This window comes from Vanellus vanellus (assembly GCF_965231255.1).
Source record: "Vanellus vanellus genome assembly, chromosome: 24".
NCBI classification, from domain to species: domain Eukaryota; kingdom Metazoa; phylum Chordata; class Aves; order Charadriiformes; family Charadriidae; genus Vanellus; species Vanellus vanellus.
In genome coordinates, this window is record NC_138929.1 from 5261984 (window position 1) to 5275858 (window position 13875).

Below are 13875 nucleotides of genomic sequence, written 5' to 3' on the forward strand. Positions count from 1 at the left end.
CAAAACTATTTGCTGAACTTTCGAAACTTTGGGAGCATGAAAGCAACGACTTGTTGCCCGACAGCATCCAGCCAGCTCCATCACCGCTAACAATAAAAGGGAAAACATCCCACTTGCTTTAAGTCAGAAGTCTCCCAAAGTGGTCAGTCGGCCCTGGTAACCGTGGGCAGAGCCAGGCAGGAAAATCGGGGGGATTTTCGACCCTCTGTGGTGAATTCCACCATGTAAAAGCACTGATCTGATTTGGGATGGGTCTTCCGACCATGATAAAACCTTTATTTGCGATCAACAGCAGAATATGGCGAAATCGTTTGGCACTGATTTCATCCCAAGGCAAACAACCTCCCCAACCTTTACATCTATGTATAAATGACTACGATTAGGTAGCACCATCGCGAACACTTGTGCATTTATGCACGGAGAAGATATAGAGATGTTGTTGTGATCATGAACACGTATATACATTTTAAACAGACCCCTCGCTATATAAGGGGTGGCTCAACAGTCACCTTCACCAGCCTAGATGAAAGGAGGAAACATTCGCTCTCAAGCAACACCTGAGCACCGCGCCGGGCAGAAATGGCTCCAGGTATTTTGCTTTATTTCAATTTTAAAGGATTGCCAGTGCTGCTGCATGCTTAGGGTGATGGGAGACGATGACGGGGTGGTGCTGCGGTGGGCCATACACACTCGGTGCCAGCCCTAAATTAAAACGTGGCAGCTTATAAGTCAACGAAAAAGAATACCTTTTGGTACAGTGGGACTTTAATCCATGAATTAACTTAGATAGTCTTTAGCCTAAACTGGACCAGGAGAGGGTGGAGGACATGAAGAAGAAGGTCGAGCCACAGTTATAATAGTTATTATTAATATAAATGTTGACAGGGAAACTAAAACTCACATTCAAAGCTTAAGACAGGGATCAGGATGATGTCTAATGCACGCATCCAAGTCCTACAGGCTCCCGGGCATTCCTCTGCTGAAAGGTATTTGTCTGAGATTAACTTTGTGGTCTCTGTAAGCACGGATGGACACTTGTGCATTAGACGTCGTGGGCTGAAAACCTTTAGGCTTGACAAAGGGCACCAAATTCTACAGGTATGTCCCAGAGAGAAAAAGTAGCTGGTCACAGCACAGGTAATGTCATCAGCTCTCATCCCAGTGAAGGCAGACAGCCGGTTTCACGTCAGCAGCATGGAGGAAACCAAGGCGAACGTGAGCTACTCCCACACCCGGTACTCACCATCCCCTGCTTGCTCACGCAATGTGCTCTCCTCAAGGCCTATGCAAAAATATGAGCATGTTAGGGAAACACATAGGGGGACACTCTATTTTTCATGGAGGAACAACGACTCTCAGCCAGGAAGACACCAGTCATAACACTGGGAGCAGTCCAAGCCTTGAGGGCACGTCTAGTGAAAGGGAACGAGGTTTCATTTGATTTTGGGGAGGGCTAAACCCACCCGCGGAGTCAAACAAGATGTTCAGGAAGGTGAGCCCTCGGCCAGCAAGGACAGAAGAGGCTGGGAACTCATTCTCAGGTGCCACCCTCCTCCTCAGCACGGTGACTGAAGGACTGCTAACAGCTTTCCTCTCCGCTTTGCTGCAGGGTCATGGTTTTCCCCTCTCTTCATTGCTGTGATCTCTTTGGGACTGCAGTGGCCACAGGAAGCTGCCACCTTCCCGGCCATGCCCCTTTCCAACCTGTTTGCCAACGCCGTGCTGAGGGCTCAGCACCTTCACCTCCTGGCTGCCGAGACATACAAAGAGTTCGTAAGTGTCGCGGCCTCTGGGCATCTCCTCCGCATTAGCTTGATGGTTTCAGGGCCGTACCACAGCTTCTCACTCAGTCTAACTTCCTAGAAACAGAGACTTTTCAACTATTAATGTCATCTTTGTCAGTTCTTGATGAGGCAAAAGGGTCTTAATAGGACAGGACAGGCTACCTCCCATCAGCCTAGACCCTGTCTCCTCCTCTCAGCTCTCTGCCCCCACCTCTGATCCTGCACAGTCCCCTCCTCAGGGCTATTGCTGCCCGTGTCCAAACCTAGCGCACAGCGTCAGGTGTCTCAAAGAGAAACCTGGCGCGGAAAGCAGTGGGAGATGGCACAGATAGATATTTTGCAAGACTTTCCTGTGACGGTCACCTACGGCCCTGGCTGATTCCGAGTGCTTAAAGCTATCCAGTTTCTGCTGTTGCCAGGAGCTGACATGAGCTGTCACTTTGGCATGAGCTGTCCTTGGAGGTCACCTACTCCCAGTCCAAGTGTGTTTTGCATTCACCTTAGCACTTTGGCTTAGTGAGGGGAAGATCTTTAGGTCCAGAAGCTACTGTGCCAACATACAAACTCCTGTTCCTACCTACCAACTCTGTACAGAGACACCTCATGTCTGACTTTTAGTTGTTGCAAAGAGTAACTGTTCAGGACAGCTTGGGAAAGGGTTTACAGTCTTCTCCCAGTACATCGGCAACAGATCTGAATGTATCTGGGATGTCTCCACAGGAACGCACTTATATTCCAGAGGACCAGAGACACGCCAACAAAAATTCTCAGGCAGCATTTTGTTACTCAGAAACCATCCCTGCTCCCACAGGGAAGGATGATGCCCAGCAGAAATCGGTAAGTCCTCTCCCCTGGGCAAGCACAGACCTGTTTGAAGAGCCCAGCTGTGCTTCATTACAGGAACAGAGGGTTGCCAGCTGCGAGCACTTCAGTGCTTCCTGAGGTATCATTCCTCATCTCCCTTTTTTACTATTTAAACCCTGCATGAAGAAGGGAAAGCTCTTCTGGGGTAAACTATAGATCATGCTCCCACCCCAAGGAGGAAAAAACATATGGCTGGGGGATGCTCCTCAGCTTGCAAACTCCTCTGTATCTGCTGAAGCTACAGGAGCAGTGGCACATCTCTGGGTCACCTCTGGGCTGTTTCAGAGGGAGCAAGACGCGCAGGTAACTTTACCCAATATCTCACCTGCACAGCTTTGACCCTTTCTTTTTTTTCCAATTTCAGGATATGGAGCTTCTTCGGTTTTCACTGGTTCTCATCCAGTCCTGGTTGACCCCGGTGCAATACCTAAGCAAGGTGTTCACAAACAATCTGGTTTTCGGCACCTCAGACAGAGTGTATGAAAAACTAAAGGACCTGGAAGAAGGGATCCAAGCTCTGATGAGGGTAAGTTGGAGCATGCAGCACAATTAAAGAATAACAGAGATCTTTGAGACACAGGGCACTCGGCTCTCAGGATCTTCCATGGGATCCAAAGACCACGGGAAATCTCCCCACTTCTCACTCTGAAAACCAGTGGCATCCCTTGGACTTTGCTTACCTTAAGAAAATGAGATCACGACACCCCGTTGCACATGTTTCATCACGGGGGCGTATAAGAAAACGCATAACTGCTCAGATAGCAGTGCAGACCAGGGAAATCCCAACAGTCCCGACCCAAAGTCTTTCCAAACCCAGCACTAAAGACTACTCAGTTAAATCTGCTGCACAAACAGCAATGTTTTCTATATCTCCATGCAAAATACTTTAAAGTGGAGTAAACTTTATGAAGTTTGCAACCTGGCTTTAAGGACTCACAATATTTTGTAAAAACAACACATACAAGTGTGTGTACAGATGGAAGCTGATACTCTGATGTTTCTCTTACATTAATACAGCACCCAGACAGCTGAGAGCTGGAGAGTGGCCTTCTTCAAGGGGCGCTCTTAATTTTTGCTTTGTTATTTTAAATGAAATTGCTTATCTGCCAGAATGCCTCTTCAGTTATGCTTACTTTATGACTAAGTTTATCTGCCAGCATCACCATGTAGCTCAGAGAAACTGAGTATCTGTGAGAAATGAGTCTGGACAATTATTTACATCTTCTGGCATCTAAATAACTCAAAGTCAGGCCCTGAGAGTAAACAGAGATCTTCTGTCCTGGCACTTCAGCTGGAGTAAGTAGGTGTATGTAGCAGTACCATTTCCAGATTTTGCTCTCCATATGATATGTGCTTGGGCATTGGGAAGTGGTACACAGAAGCTAGACAAACAATCACATTTCATCCATTTAAAACACTGTTTACTTAACCAAACCTGTCCTGTTTACTGTGCCAGCTGGTTAGCAAAGCAGGGCAGGAGGAGTGGCAGACTGCAGATCTCTCCGCTCCAGATTCATGCGCCTTGGGACTGGGTTAGAGCTTTTCTCACCGGGAAAGAGGGAGAAAAGAGAATTAATTGCCTGGTTCCCCATCTCCTTGGCTAGAGTAGCTATGGAGAGACCCTGCAACTTTCTCCTTATTTCAAGACCCCAAAAGACACGCTTCTCCTTCCCTGCAGCCAGCATAATTACCCTTCCTGTAAACACATACACTCAAAAGTATGCTTGAAATATAATTAAGGGGGGTTAAAAAAAAAAAAAAAAAAAAAAAAAAAAAAAAAAAAAAAAAAACACACCCCAACCTCCTCTAGAGCTAGAGGGGAGTGCTGGTGATGGGACCCCACGGAGGATGCTCATCCCCAGGACATCTCCCTCCTCTCGCAGGAGCTGGAGGACCGGAGCCCGCGGGGTCCCCAGATCCTCAAACCCACCTATGACAAATTCGACATCCACCTGCGCAACGAGGACGCCCTGCTGAAGAACTACGGCTTGCTCTCCTGCTTCAAGAAGGACCTGCACAAGGTGGAGACCTACCTGAAGGTGATGAAGTGCCGGCGCTACGGCGAGGGAAACTGCACTGTTTGACACCGGGGATGGTTCCCCAACCGCCCGGGCCCCTCGCCAGCCATGGCTGCCCCGCTCCTTTGTAAAGAAAATCGGAGAATAAACCTGCATCTCACTGACATTTCTCTGGCTTTTGGGGGGCTGCGGAGACAGGCCGCCGCGGGGGCCAGGAGGGATGAGACACTCCCTGGGCAGGGCGGGTGTGGGGCTGGAGGGGTGGGTTTGGGGCCAGGGATGGATTTTGGTTTGGTTTTTTTTGTTGGTTTTTTTTTTTCCTCCTCGCAGTCATGTCTGGGGCCCGCAGCCCGGGCCGTGTCTCCGGGCGGGGCGGGCAACGGCCCCGGCATGGCGGAGGTGGTGGAGTTCCGGGTGCCGTGTGGGAGCGACCGAACCCTGCTGGTCTGGGGGCTGGAGCCAGAGACGGGGCTGGAGGTGAGACGAGGCCTCCGACCAGGCTTGGGGAGTGGGGCCTGGATTCCCCCCAGGGGTGGGGAGCGGGGCCTGGATGCCCCGGGGGTGGGGAGCGGGGCCGTGGATCCCCCCCCGGGGGTGGGGAGCGGGGCCGTGGATCCCCCCCCGGGGGTGGGGAGAGGGGCCATGGATCCCCCCCGGGGGTGGGGAGAGGGGCCATGGATCACCCCGGGAGTGGGGAGCAGGACCATGGATCCCCCCCTGGACTGGGGAGGGGGGACTGGACTACCCCAGGGCTGCAGAGTGGGGTCCAGGGACCCCCATGGTCCCTTTACCCCCCCTGGATCTAAGGCCTCTGTTCCTTCCCATCTACACTGATGCCTTCGCTTGTGTGCTAATAATATACTTTTTATATCCCTCCTTTCTTTTAATAATTTATTTTTTTTAGTTTCCTTGTCTCCCTGAGGCATGCGGGGTGCAGGGCAGCCCCGAGGGGGTGTCAGGCCACCCCAGGGTGATTTCTGCCCCTCTGCCACACAGCCGGTTTTGTGGTCTGCACACCAAAACTACAAAGACAGCCACACAGGGTGGACGAGCTGGAAGAGAACCCCGTTAGTCTCCTTGCAAAATATCGTGCTAATTTTTCACTGAAAGCTTTGGCAAACAGTGCACCCACACAAGGCAGGATGGCGGAGGGCAAAAGGCAGTCTGGGATGAGAATAACAGGGGACAGAATATCCCGTGTCTGCCTTTGCTTTCTTCCCGATGCAGGGGCTGGATGACAAGGGACACGAGATGTCCTCAGGGTCAGAGGTCCAGCCAGGACCTCCATTTTTATGGAGCAATACTCTTTAGTCTCACTGCTTATCCCAGGTCTTATTGCCATTAAACTGTACAAAAAGCTTTCCTCATTTTCTAGGTAATTAGGTCTTGGGAGTAGTCCTCTCTGTCACTGTTGCTCAGCCCGTGGAACACCCATAGATACATCAAAAGACCCTTTTTTCTCTTGTTTTTCCTCAGCATTCCCTGTTTTCAGCGTTTTCCAAATTTGGGCCACTCTACTCGGTGCGAGTGCACAGAAATGCTGCCGTGGCAGGGCCTGGGTATTATGCCATTATCAAGTTTTATTCAGCTGGAGATGCCAGCAGAGCCCAGCACGCCTGCAATGGGCAAAGGCTGTTTCAGAAATCTCCCTTGAAGGTAAGAAGAACTTCTGCTGTTGGGACCCCTCGAGCTGGAGGCAGCACTGCAGGGGGATCTCCCCAGAGCGCAGCAGAGGGGCAGAATCCCCTCCCTCACCCTGCTGGCCACGCTGCTGGGGATGCAGCCCAGGATGCAGGTGGCTTTCTGGGCTGTGAGTGCACATTGCCGTGTCATGTTGAGCTTCTCATCCACCAATACCCCCGCAACCACCCTTCTCAGGGCTGCTCTCCAGCCATTTTCCACCCAGACTGTGTTTGGGATTGCCCCAACCCAGGTGCAGGACCTTGCACTTGGTCCTGTTGAACTTCATGAGGTTCACACAGGCCCACCATCTGCTGGCTCTCAGGTAGCATTTAAGCAGTAAAATGGCAACATCCCTCCTCTGGAATAATTTGCAGGGCCCATTCCTGGGATAAAAACCATTTAACACATCTCAGAATCACACATGTGGTCAGGGAATAGGTTACCTTTGGGTGACTCTCCCAGAGTCATCCATGGTGTGTCTGTAGTGGGTCCCCTGCAAGCAAAGCCTGGCTAACCAGGGTTCTTCTTTCCTGGACAGGTTTGCGTTTGCACCAAGCAGAAGGGGTTTCAGCAACAAGCCCTTGCTCTCAACAGCAACAAGTGCCAGGAGTTGGCCAACCACTACCTTGGTTTTAACGGCTGGTCCAGTCGTATCATCACGGTAAGGGGCCCTTTATATTCATCCATCATCCTTCCCCTCATCCTCTTCTTAATTAGAGCGGTTGGTGGAAAAGAAGAATTGTCCGCAAATAGCAAATAATAGACAGCTAGAGGAGCTGCCGTTTGGACCACAAATGAGGGGATTTTGAAAGCTTGGGGAGAGAAGGTGGCTATGGGTGAGGGCAATGGCTGGGCTCCTGTTAATAAAAATGGGGGTGGCTGTGAGGAAAGCAGTGCCAGGGCTTGACAGTAGTCTTTGTGTGCTGAAGGTATCCAAGGTGACTTAGACTCAGAGGATGTGGACTATGAAGGATTTCTAAAATACGGTCAAAAGAGTAAACTTTCCTGCTCTGCCTCCACCATGCACTTCTGCCTTGCAGTCGGACGCTGTGCAGAGAAGGTCTGTGGTATGCAGGTGTAGGCCTAAGTGGTCATAACATCCCCTTCCTATTCGATCGAAATTAATTATCTGTGGTCTTCCCAACAGCTGCAGAACGTATCTGGCTTTGATGGTGAGAATGAGGAACAGGGAGAGACATTACAGAAGAGATCCGTGAAATACCTGTGTGCTGTAGAGGTGACACTGCCCAACCACGGGCTACGCACCAGGGGAGTTGCCCTTGGCGAGGAAGACATAGAAAACAGTGACGGTACGTTTTGGCTGCAGCTGGAAGTCTTCCTTAGCAGCTGTCACAGACACTGATCAGTCTTGCTTTTGCACAGTTTGTGGGTCTGATAAAGTATCTGAATTTAGCTGGAGGCAAGGATCTGTGCAGGGCCTTGTGAGCTGCTGTGCTATGCAGCAAGGGATCCCGAGCATGCCTCTTCCCTCCCTGCTTCACACCAGTATCGCTTTCCTACCCTCTGTTCTCTCCCTCTCGCCTGCAGCGTTATTCATTCCCCATCGCAGCCGCTTCTGGTGCGAACATGCCATATCATTCTTCATACTGGCACTGCTTAGGTGCCGGCGGGGCTCTGCGCTGCCTGCTGCCCTGGGCAGGGTCCTGACACAAGGCTGAGGATCGTGTGGTGCTGTGAGTTGGCACACAAAACCCCTTTGAGGGTGCTGCCATGCTACCGGCGATTCCCAAAACATAAGCAGCTTTCTTATCGGATCCGTAAGGCTGTGTTTGGTTACATTTCCTGGCGCAATGCAGCTGGTGTGCTTCATATGCAGAGTATCATCTTAATATCAATAACGTGCTGCTTGTTGTGTTCAGATCCTCTCGAGTTTGTCACAACCTCAAGAAGAGTTCAGAAACTCGCAGTCGGGAAGGCTCTGTCTAGCGCCTTTCAGAAGATACTCCTCGTAGTCTTAGGTAAGGCCTATTTTTGTATTAAATGCTGGGGTGTTTGGGCTAATGATAACTTGCACGATAATTGATGTGAATTCTGTTTCTCTGAACCTTTCTTGGGATTCATTGAAGCTTGGGGGGTCTCAGGCAAAATTAAACTTGTGTTGTGTTCTGTAAGGATTTAACAGAGTGGTACCACCCCATGAGCTCTGTGAGTGAAAGGGAAATATGCCAGGAGGTCAGAATTTTTTATGATAAATAAGTCATTAAAACTCCAAATTCCAAGACAGTAAACGCTGGCAGGGAGAGCTTTTTAACACTACACGTGCATGCCGAATAGGGATGTGGGGAAGTTTTGGTTCCAGGGGGAACACGAACAGAATTGCAGCACTTGGCCCATCCCTGTCCTGGTTCCAAGCCAGCCAGGTGCCGTCAGAGGTCTGTGCCTCACTGTTGCGTTCGGTGTTGCTTCTTTGGGGCTACTACTCCTTTGAGTTTTTAATCTTTTTAATCATAGAAGCTGGCTCTGTGCCAATCCAGGAACTGCTAGTTCTGCTGCCTCTGGGTTCCATGTCTTGTGCCCTCCGAACTTTTAGGTGACACCTGTTTGTATGGTGTCTGAGTACTTCAGTCTTTATGCTTATCAGGACAGACCCCCATGGGATCAGGTCAGTACCACTATCCTCATTTTACAGAGCGGGGCCTTTCATCTGCCGGGTTCCTCCCCTGAACTCTTTAAGGTGGTCTTTCGAAAGGTGGGTTTCGGGATTCAGATGTTTTGCAGTGCATCCTGCCTTCTGCTCCATCACATAACACAGAGATCGGCAATTAACACGCTCCATAGATTTCTGCTTCCTCAGTTTCAGTTTCTACTCCATTTAGGAAGAGCCATTTGGTTTTCTGCAGAGAAGACAGGTGGTAGGCCAGAGGAAGAAGCGCAGTCATTCCGGCCAACCTGCCAGTTGCTCTGAGAGCCCTTATGAAGCGGAATTGTCCCATTTGGAGTTTAGGGTAGGTTTATTGTCATTACGCACCGTAGTAATTAAGTGTGTCTCTGGCTGTTTGTTCTCTTTCAGAGAACGGGAAGGTGGCCGTGGAGTACAATTCCACCCAAGAGGAGGTCACAGACTCCCTAACAGAAGAGGAACTGAAGGGGCTTGTTCAGGTAAACGCAGTGGATATTTAGCTTTTGCGCAGGACCTGTGTGTTACATCTAGGGATTGGAGATAGAGCTGTTAACTCTTACAGCCTCTGACACCCTCCTTTTATGCAGCAATTACCTTGACTTAAATCCCAGGAAGTAATTACATCTTGAAATTGTACAGCATGCTAAGGTTTTAAAACCCTTATTTTTTTGTGGGTATCTTTGTGCAGAAATGCATGTGTATTTTAGACAGCACAGGAAAGCAAGCACTTAGGATACAGGAGTGTTATGGTGCAGGTTGACAAGTCTGACACGTGACAGTGTCCAGGACTGCTTTTCATAGAATCTGTGAGAGCGAAAATCCCGGTAAAGTCACAGTAGGTTAAATCAAATGTTTTTTTAATAAGTTCTTAAATAAATCAAACTCCCCATCTAGAAATGCACTTCATAAACTTATCCTTACCCCAGAGGGAATGATTGTTAAAAGCTTTGGTGAAATAAAAGCTGTGGTGAAATCCCTGCAGGTAATTGTGGGATCTGTTAGCATGCACCGAACAAAAATACCCAGGTACAATAGTGAAACTTTAATCATCATGCTCAGTGAGATGGGTTCTGCCTGCCAGCTTTCGCACGCAGCCGGTCCCGAGCAGAGAACTGAAAACGCTGCTACTTAGCCAGGGAGATCACTGAAACGGCGGTCTTTTGAAAGCAAGCATCGCTCTCACATGATGCATCGGCACGGCGCTGCGCAGTGTCTTAACTCCTCCTGCAGTTTGCATGGAGGAAGTGTCTAACGAACCTTGGGACACGTTATTCCGTTTGATGACACTGAGTCACCTAGTGTCCAAGGGTAGAACTATCTTCCTTGCTTACTGAAGAGTAGCCGTAAAATAGGAGGTATTTTTGTGTGTGAGGTAAAACTAATGCCCACCAGATCTTTTTTTATCAGTTGAAAAGATGAAATTTCTGCTGGTTTGTTCTCTCTCTGCATTTTCCTCTGTACAGCCCCTTCCATCTGACCTCTTTGAAACCCACAGAGAGCTGACCTAACATGCAATGACCATAAGGGAAGCAAGCAGCGAAGTCAAACAGAAAGCCTGCAGCTTCTTAAACCTCTGTTTTACCCAAAGAGTCATCCCTCACCTCCCCTGCCCTCTCACTTCCCTTGTAATGGTGTGTGGGAGGTAATTCGGCGCTCTCTCCGCAAGACACCTTCCAGCCTGATGGGAAGAGGAACAGGCAGGAATTCGGAAGGACTTGCTTGGGAGGAGAGCCACTGGGTGTCCTTTGGGTTCATTGCCTTGTGATGTCGGTCAGTCTTTCCACAACAGAAATGTTCCTGAGTTGGTAAATTCCATGGAGGCTGTCTCTTGTACATGGTAAAAATAAATTGTTTCCAGGTGCAGAGGGATGAATCTAAAATACATCAGAGAGAAAGAAATTTACTCTTGATTTGTCTTCCCAGGTCAGTGAATTGTCCTTGCAACAGTTTGACCTCGAAGAAGAAGAAGTTTTGTCTGATCTCAGTTTTGATGATGAGCTCCCTAGCCGGGAGATGCCGTCTAATTAGCGCAGCTCTGTCTTCGTGTCGTTTCCAAAAGTTCTGCAGCGTTTGATTAGGAATGAAAGTCTTAATGCTGTGAAATGACGTGCGTCATATTCACCGTTTTCTTTTTCTCCAAGTACGTAACAGCGAAAGAAATGGGCAATAAACCTAGTGTTACTAAAATTAAGCCCAAAAATATATGCTGTTTTTGGAAAGGAAGTGTTTTCCTGTCGATTTATCCAGGTCAGCTAAATATGGAAGCCAGCTTAGCAGCACGGTTGTTATTTAGGCGGCATAACAGATGTGCACGGCACTTATAGAAAAATAAAAGGAACGAGCCCTCCCTGCAAGAGCCTACAGTTCAGGTTTGCTCCGATCTGCAGGAGAAAGCTGGAGATGGCAGAAGCAGACATCTTACCAGCAGGAGTAGCTGTGGTACTTACACTCGTCTGCACAGGCACAGGAAAAAATACTTCTCTAAGTGACATTTCTTTTAAAAAAAATAAGCGTAAGTCTTGTAATAATGTGTTGAGCCACATGGGTTGAGCCTCAGCTACAGGTAGTTGGGACATTGTCACCATGTAAAGCAAAGATTCTTTTTAACAGCTTTTTCATTAAATTAAGTAACATTTTGTAACTCTGTGTGATGAGTGAATCTCAGAGGCAGCACAAGCCATGGGAAGGGGCATGAAGCTCCCCAGGTCATGAGGGTATGCGATGGTGGAGGGAATGCTTACTTGAAAACAGACGCCCCCACACCGATTTTTTTACCTCTGTCTTTGGAAATGAAAAAAAGGTGATTGAAAAATGGTACAGCTTAGGGAAGAGCCACGGGAATGATTTGAGATCCCTCTTGAAACGTGAGGAGCGTGACCTGTTGATTAACAACAAAAAGAGAGGAAAGGGGTGATTTCTTCCAGAAGAGACCTGATACTGGGAAGGTGAAACAAAATCCAGTGGTGGGACACTGAATTTAGAGAAATCCAAATGGGGAAGCAAGATGCGGCGTTCCACAAGGGGGAATACTGGAGGGAGGCACTGGCCCTCCATGAATCCTCTTATCGAGGCAAGTTCCGAGGCGGAGATTGTAATTATATTACCTATTCTGACAGCGGAGAGGCCTGAAGCGCCAGGCCCCACTCAGCCGTGAGGCCTGTGCCCGGGCCTGCGCCCCCCTCCCTGTTGCCCGGCGACCCCTGTCCGGGCCTGCTCCACCATGGGCCTGCCTGGGCCTCGCTGCCCGCTCCTGGTGCTGGCACTGCTGCTGGTAGCAGCCCCCTACCCGGGGTGGCCGGGGGGGCTCTGCCCGCTGCCCTGCCGCTGCCGAGGACGGCTGCTGGACTGCAGCCATGCCGCCCTGGCTGGCGTGCCCCCCGCCACCCGCCGCCAGGCCCTCTCCGTCCTGTGAGTACCAGTGGTGGGCCTCCCCTCCAGACCCTTTCCTCCGTCTTGACGACAGCAAGTTAGGTGGGAGTGTTGATCTGCCTGAGGGTAGGATGGCTCTACAGAGGGATCTGGACAGGCTGGATCGATGGGCCGAGGCCAATGGTATGAGGTTCAACAAGGCTGAGTGCCGGGTCCTGCACTTGGGCCACACCAACCCCATGGACGCTACAGGCCTGGGGCAGAGTGGCTGGGAAGCTGCCTGGCAGAGAAGGCCCTGGGGGTGTTGGTCCACAGCCCGCTGAAGATGAGCCTGCAGTGTGCCCAGGTGGCCAAGAAGGCCAATGGCATCCTGGCCTGTGTCAGGGATAGTGTGGCCAGCAGGGCTGGGGCAGTGACGGTCCCCCTGTACTCGGCACTGGTGAGGCCCCACCTCAAATACTGTGTTCAGTTTTGGGCTCCTCACCACAAGACAGACATTGAGGTACAGGAGCGTGTCCAGGGAAGGGCAACGGAGCTGGTGAGGGGTCTGGAGCACACATCTGGTGAGGAGCGGCTGAGGGAACTGGGGGTGTTGAGGCTGGAGAAAAGGAAGCTGAGGGGAGACCTCATCATTCTCTACAGCTCCCTGAGAGGAGGGTGTAGTGAGGGGGGGTTGGTCTCTTCTCCCAAGGAACAGGCGATAAGACAAGAGGGAATGGCCCCAAATTGTACCAGGGGAGGTTTAGATTGGATATTAGGAAAAATTTCTTCTCAGAAAGCGTTATCAAGCACTGGCCCAGGCTGCCCAGGGCAGTGGTGGAGTCGCCATCCCTGGAGGTGTTTAACAGACAAGCAGACATGGTGCTGAGGGACATGGGTTAGTGGTGGTTTAGGGCAGTGTTGGGTTAATGGTTGGACTGAATGATCTTATAGGTCCCTTCCAACATAGACGATTCTATGATTCTCTCTTCCCTTCCTCTGCTTCTTATTCCTGATAACACCTCCTGAGACATCCGGGAGAGTCACCAGCAGGAGACATTTTGGTTTGGAGGGGCTTGGGCTGCAGTGCCGAGGGGTGAAGCCAGGCTGGCCACGCTGTTGCATCTCCAGGCAAACTCCACTTCCCCCTCAGCAGCCAGATTTGCAGGGGAAGGGGTTTTCCTGAGGGGTGACACTGCCAATCATTTCTTTGCAGAGATTTCACTGGCAACTCAATTTCTTCCATTGAAAAACAAGCATGGAGGGAATACCCATGGGCTGAGTCCTTGTAAGTATCCTCTAGCATTTAAAATGTTGGGAATTCAGGTATTTGCAATCCTTTCATCTGGTTTTTGAGCCAAGGGTATTGCAAGCACGAGCACCCACACAAACTGTTTCCATCTGAACTCAAAGCTGAGCTGCTCAGCAAGGAGGGGTGTGGATCCCCAGGGCTTCCTAGGATGGCAAGAAATGCCGTGAGCTGTGTCCCTTCCATCCTACGGGACCACCCCTGTGCCTATTTAATCAATGATGAGGC

General features: G+C 50.1%; 2 protein-coding genes across 4 annotated transcripts; both read left to right on the forward strand.

The window, feature by feature from the left end:
- Window positions 1–1140: 1140 nt before the first annotated feature.
- GH1 (growth hormone 1) lies at window positions 1141–4732 on the forward strand (the record flags this gene model as incomplete). Its single annotated transcript, XM_082495040.1, has 5 exons — window positions 1141–1215; window positions 1660–1773; window positions 2505–2621; window positions 3013–3174; window positions 4532–4732. The coding sequence occupies 5 exons, from the start codon at window positions 1141–1143 to the stop codon at window positions 4730–4732; spliced, it is 669 nt and encodes a 222-aa protein (XP_082351166.1).
- Window positions 4733–5052: 320 nt separating this feature from the next.
- RDM1 (RAD52 motif containing 1) lies at window positions 5053–11631 on the forward strand. 3 transcript variants are annotated; one of them, XR_014270020.1, is made up of 8 exons: window positions 5053–5143; window positions 6143–6322; window positions 6888–7010; window positions 7497–7659; window positions 8230–8328; window positions 9381–9469; window positions 10914–11130; window positions 11215–11631. XR_014270020.1 is itself a non-coding variant. In XM_082494958.1 (7 exons), the coding sequence occupies exons 1-7, from the start codon at window positions 5057–5059 to the stop codon at window positions 10496–10498; spliced, it is 786 nt and encodes a 261-aa protein (XP_082351084.1). In that variant the 5' UTR covers window positions 5053–5056; the 3' UTR covers window positions 10499–11631. The 3 variants fall into 3 exon arrangements, 2 of the variants coding, with proteins under 2 accessions (XP_082351084.1, XP_082351083.1); XM_082494958.1 differs by having other exon boundaries at window positions 10454–11631; XM_082494957.1 differs by having other exon boundaries at window positions 10914–11631.
- The last annotated feature ends 2244 nt before the right edge of the window (window positions 11632–13875 follow it).

Excerpts from the sequence above, each read along its gene's own strand:
- RDM1 (XM_082494957.1), top strand. The coding sequence starts at position 5,057 with ATGGCGGAGGTGGTGGAGTTCCGGGTGCCGTGTGGGAGCGACCGAACC. Across the intron at positions 5,144-6,142 it reads AGCCAGAGACGGGGCTGGAG|CATTCCCTGTTTTCAGCGTT; the intron begins GTGAGACGAGGC and ends GTTTTTCCTCAG. Across the intron at positions 8,329-9,380 it reads GATACTCCTCGTAGTCTTAG|AGAACGGGAAGGTGGCCGTG; the intron begins GTAAGGCCTATT and ends GTTCTCTTTCAG.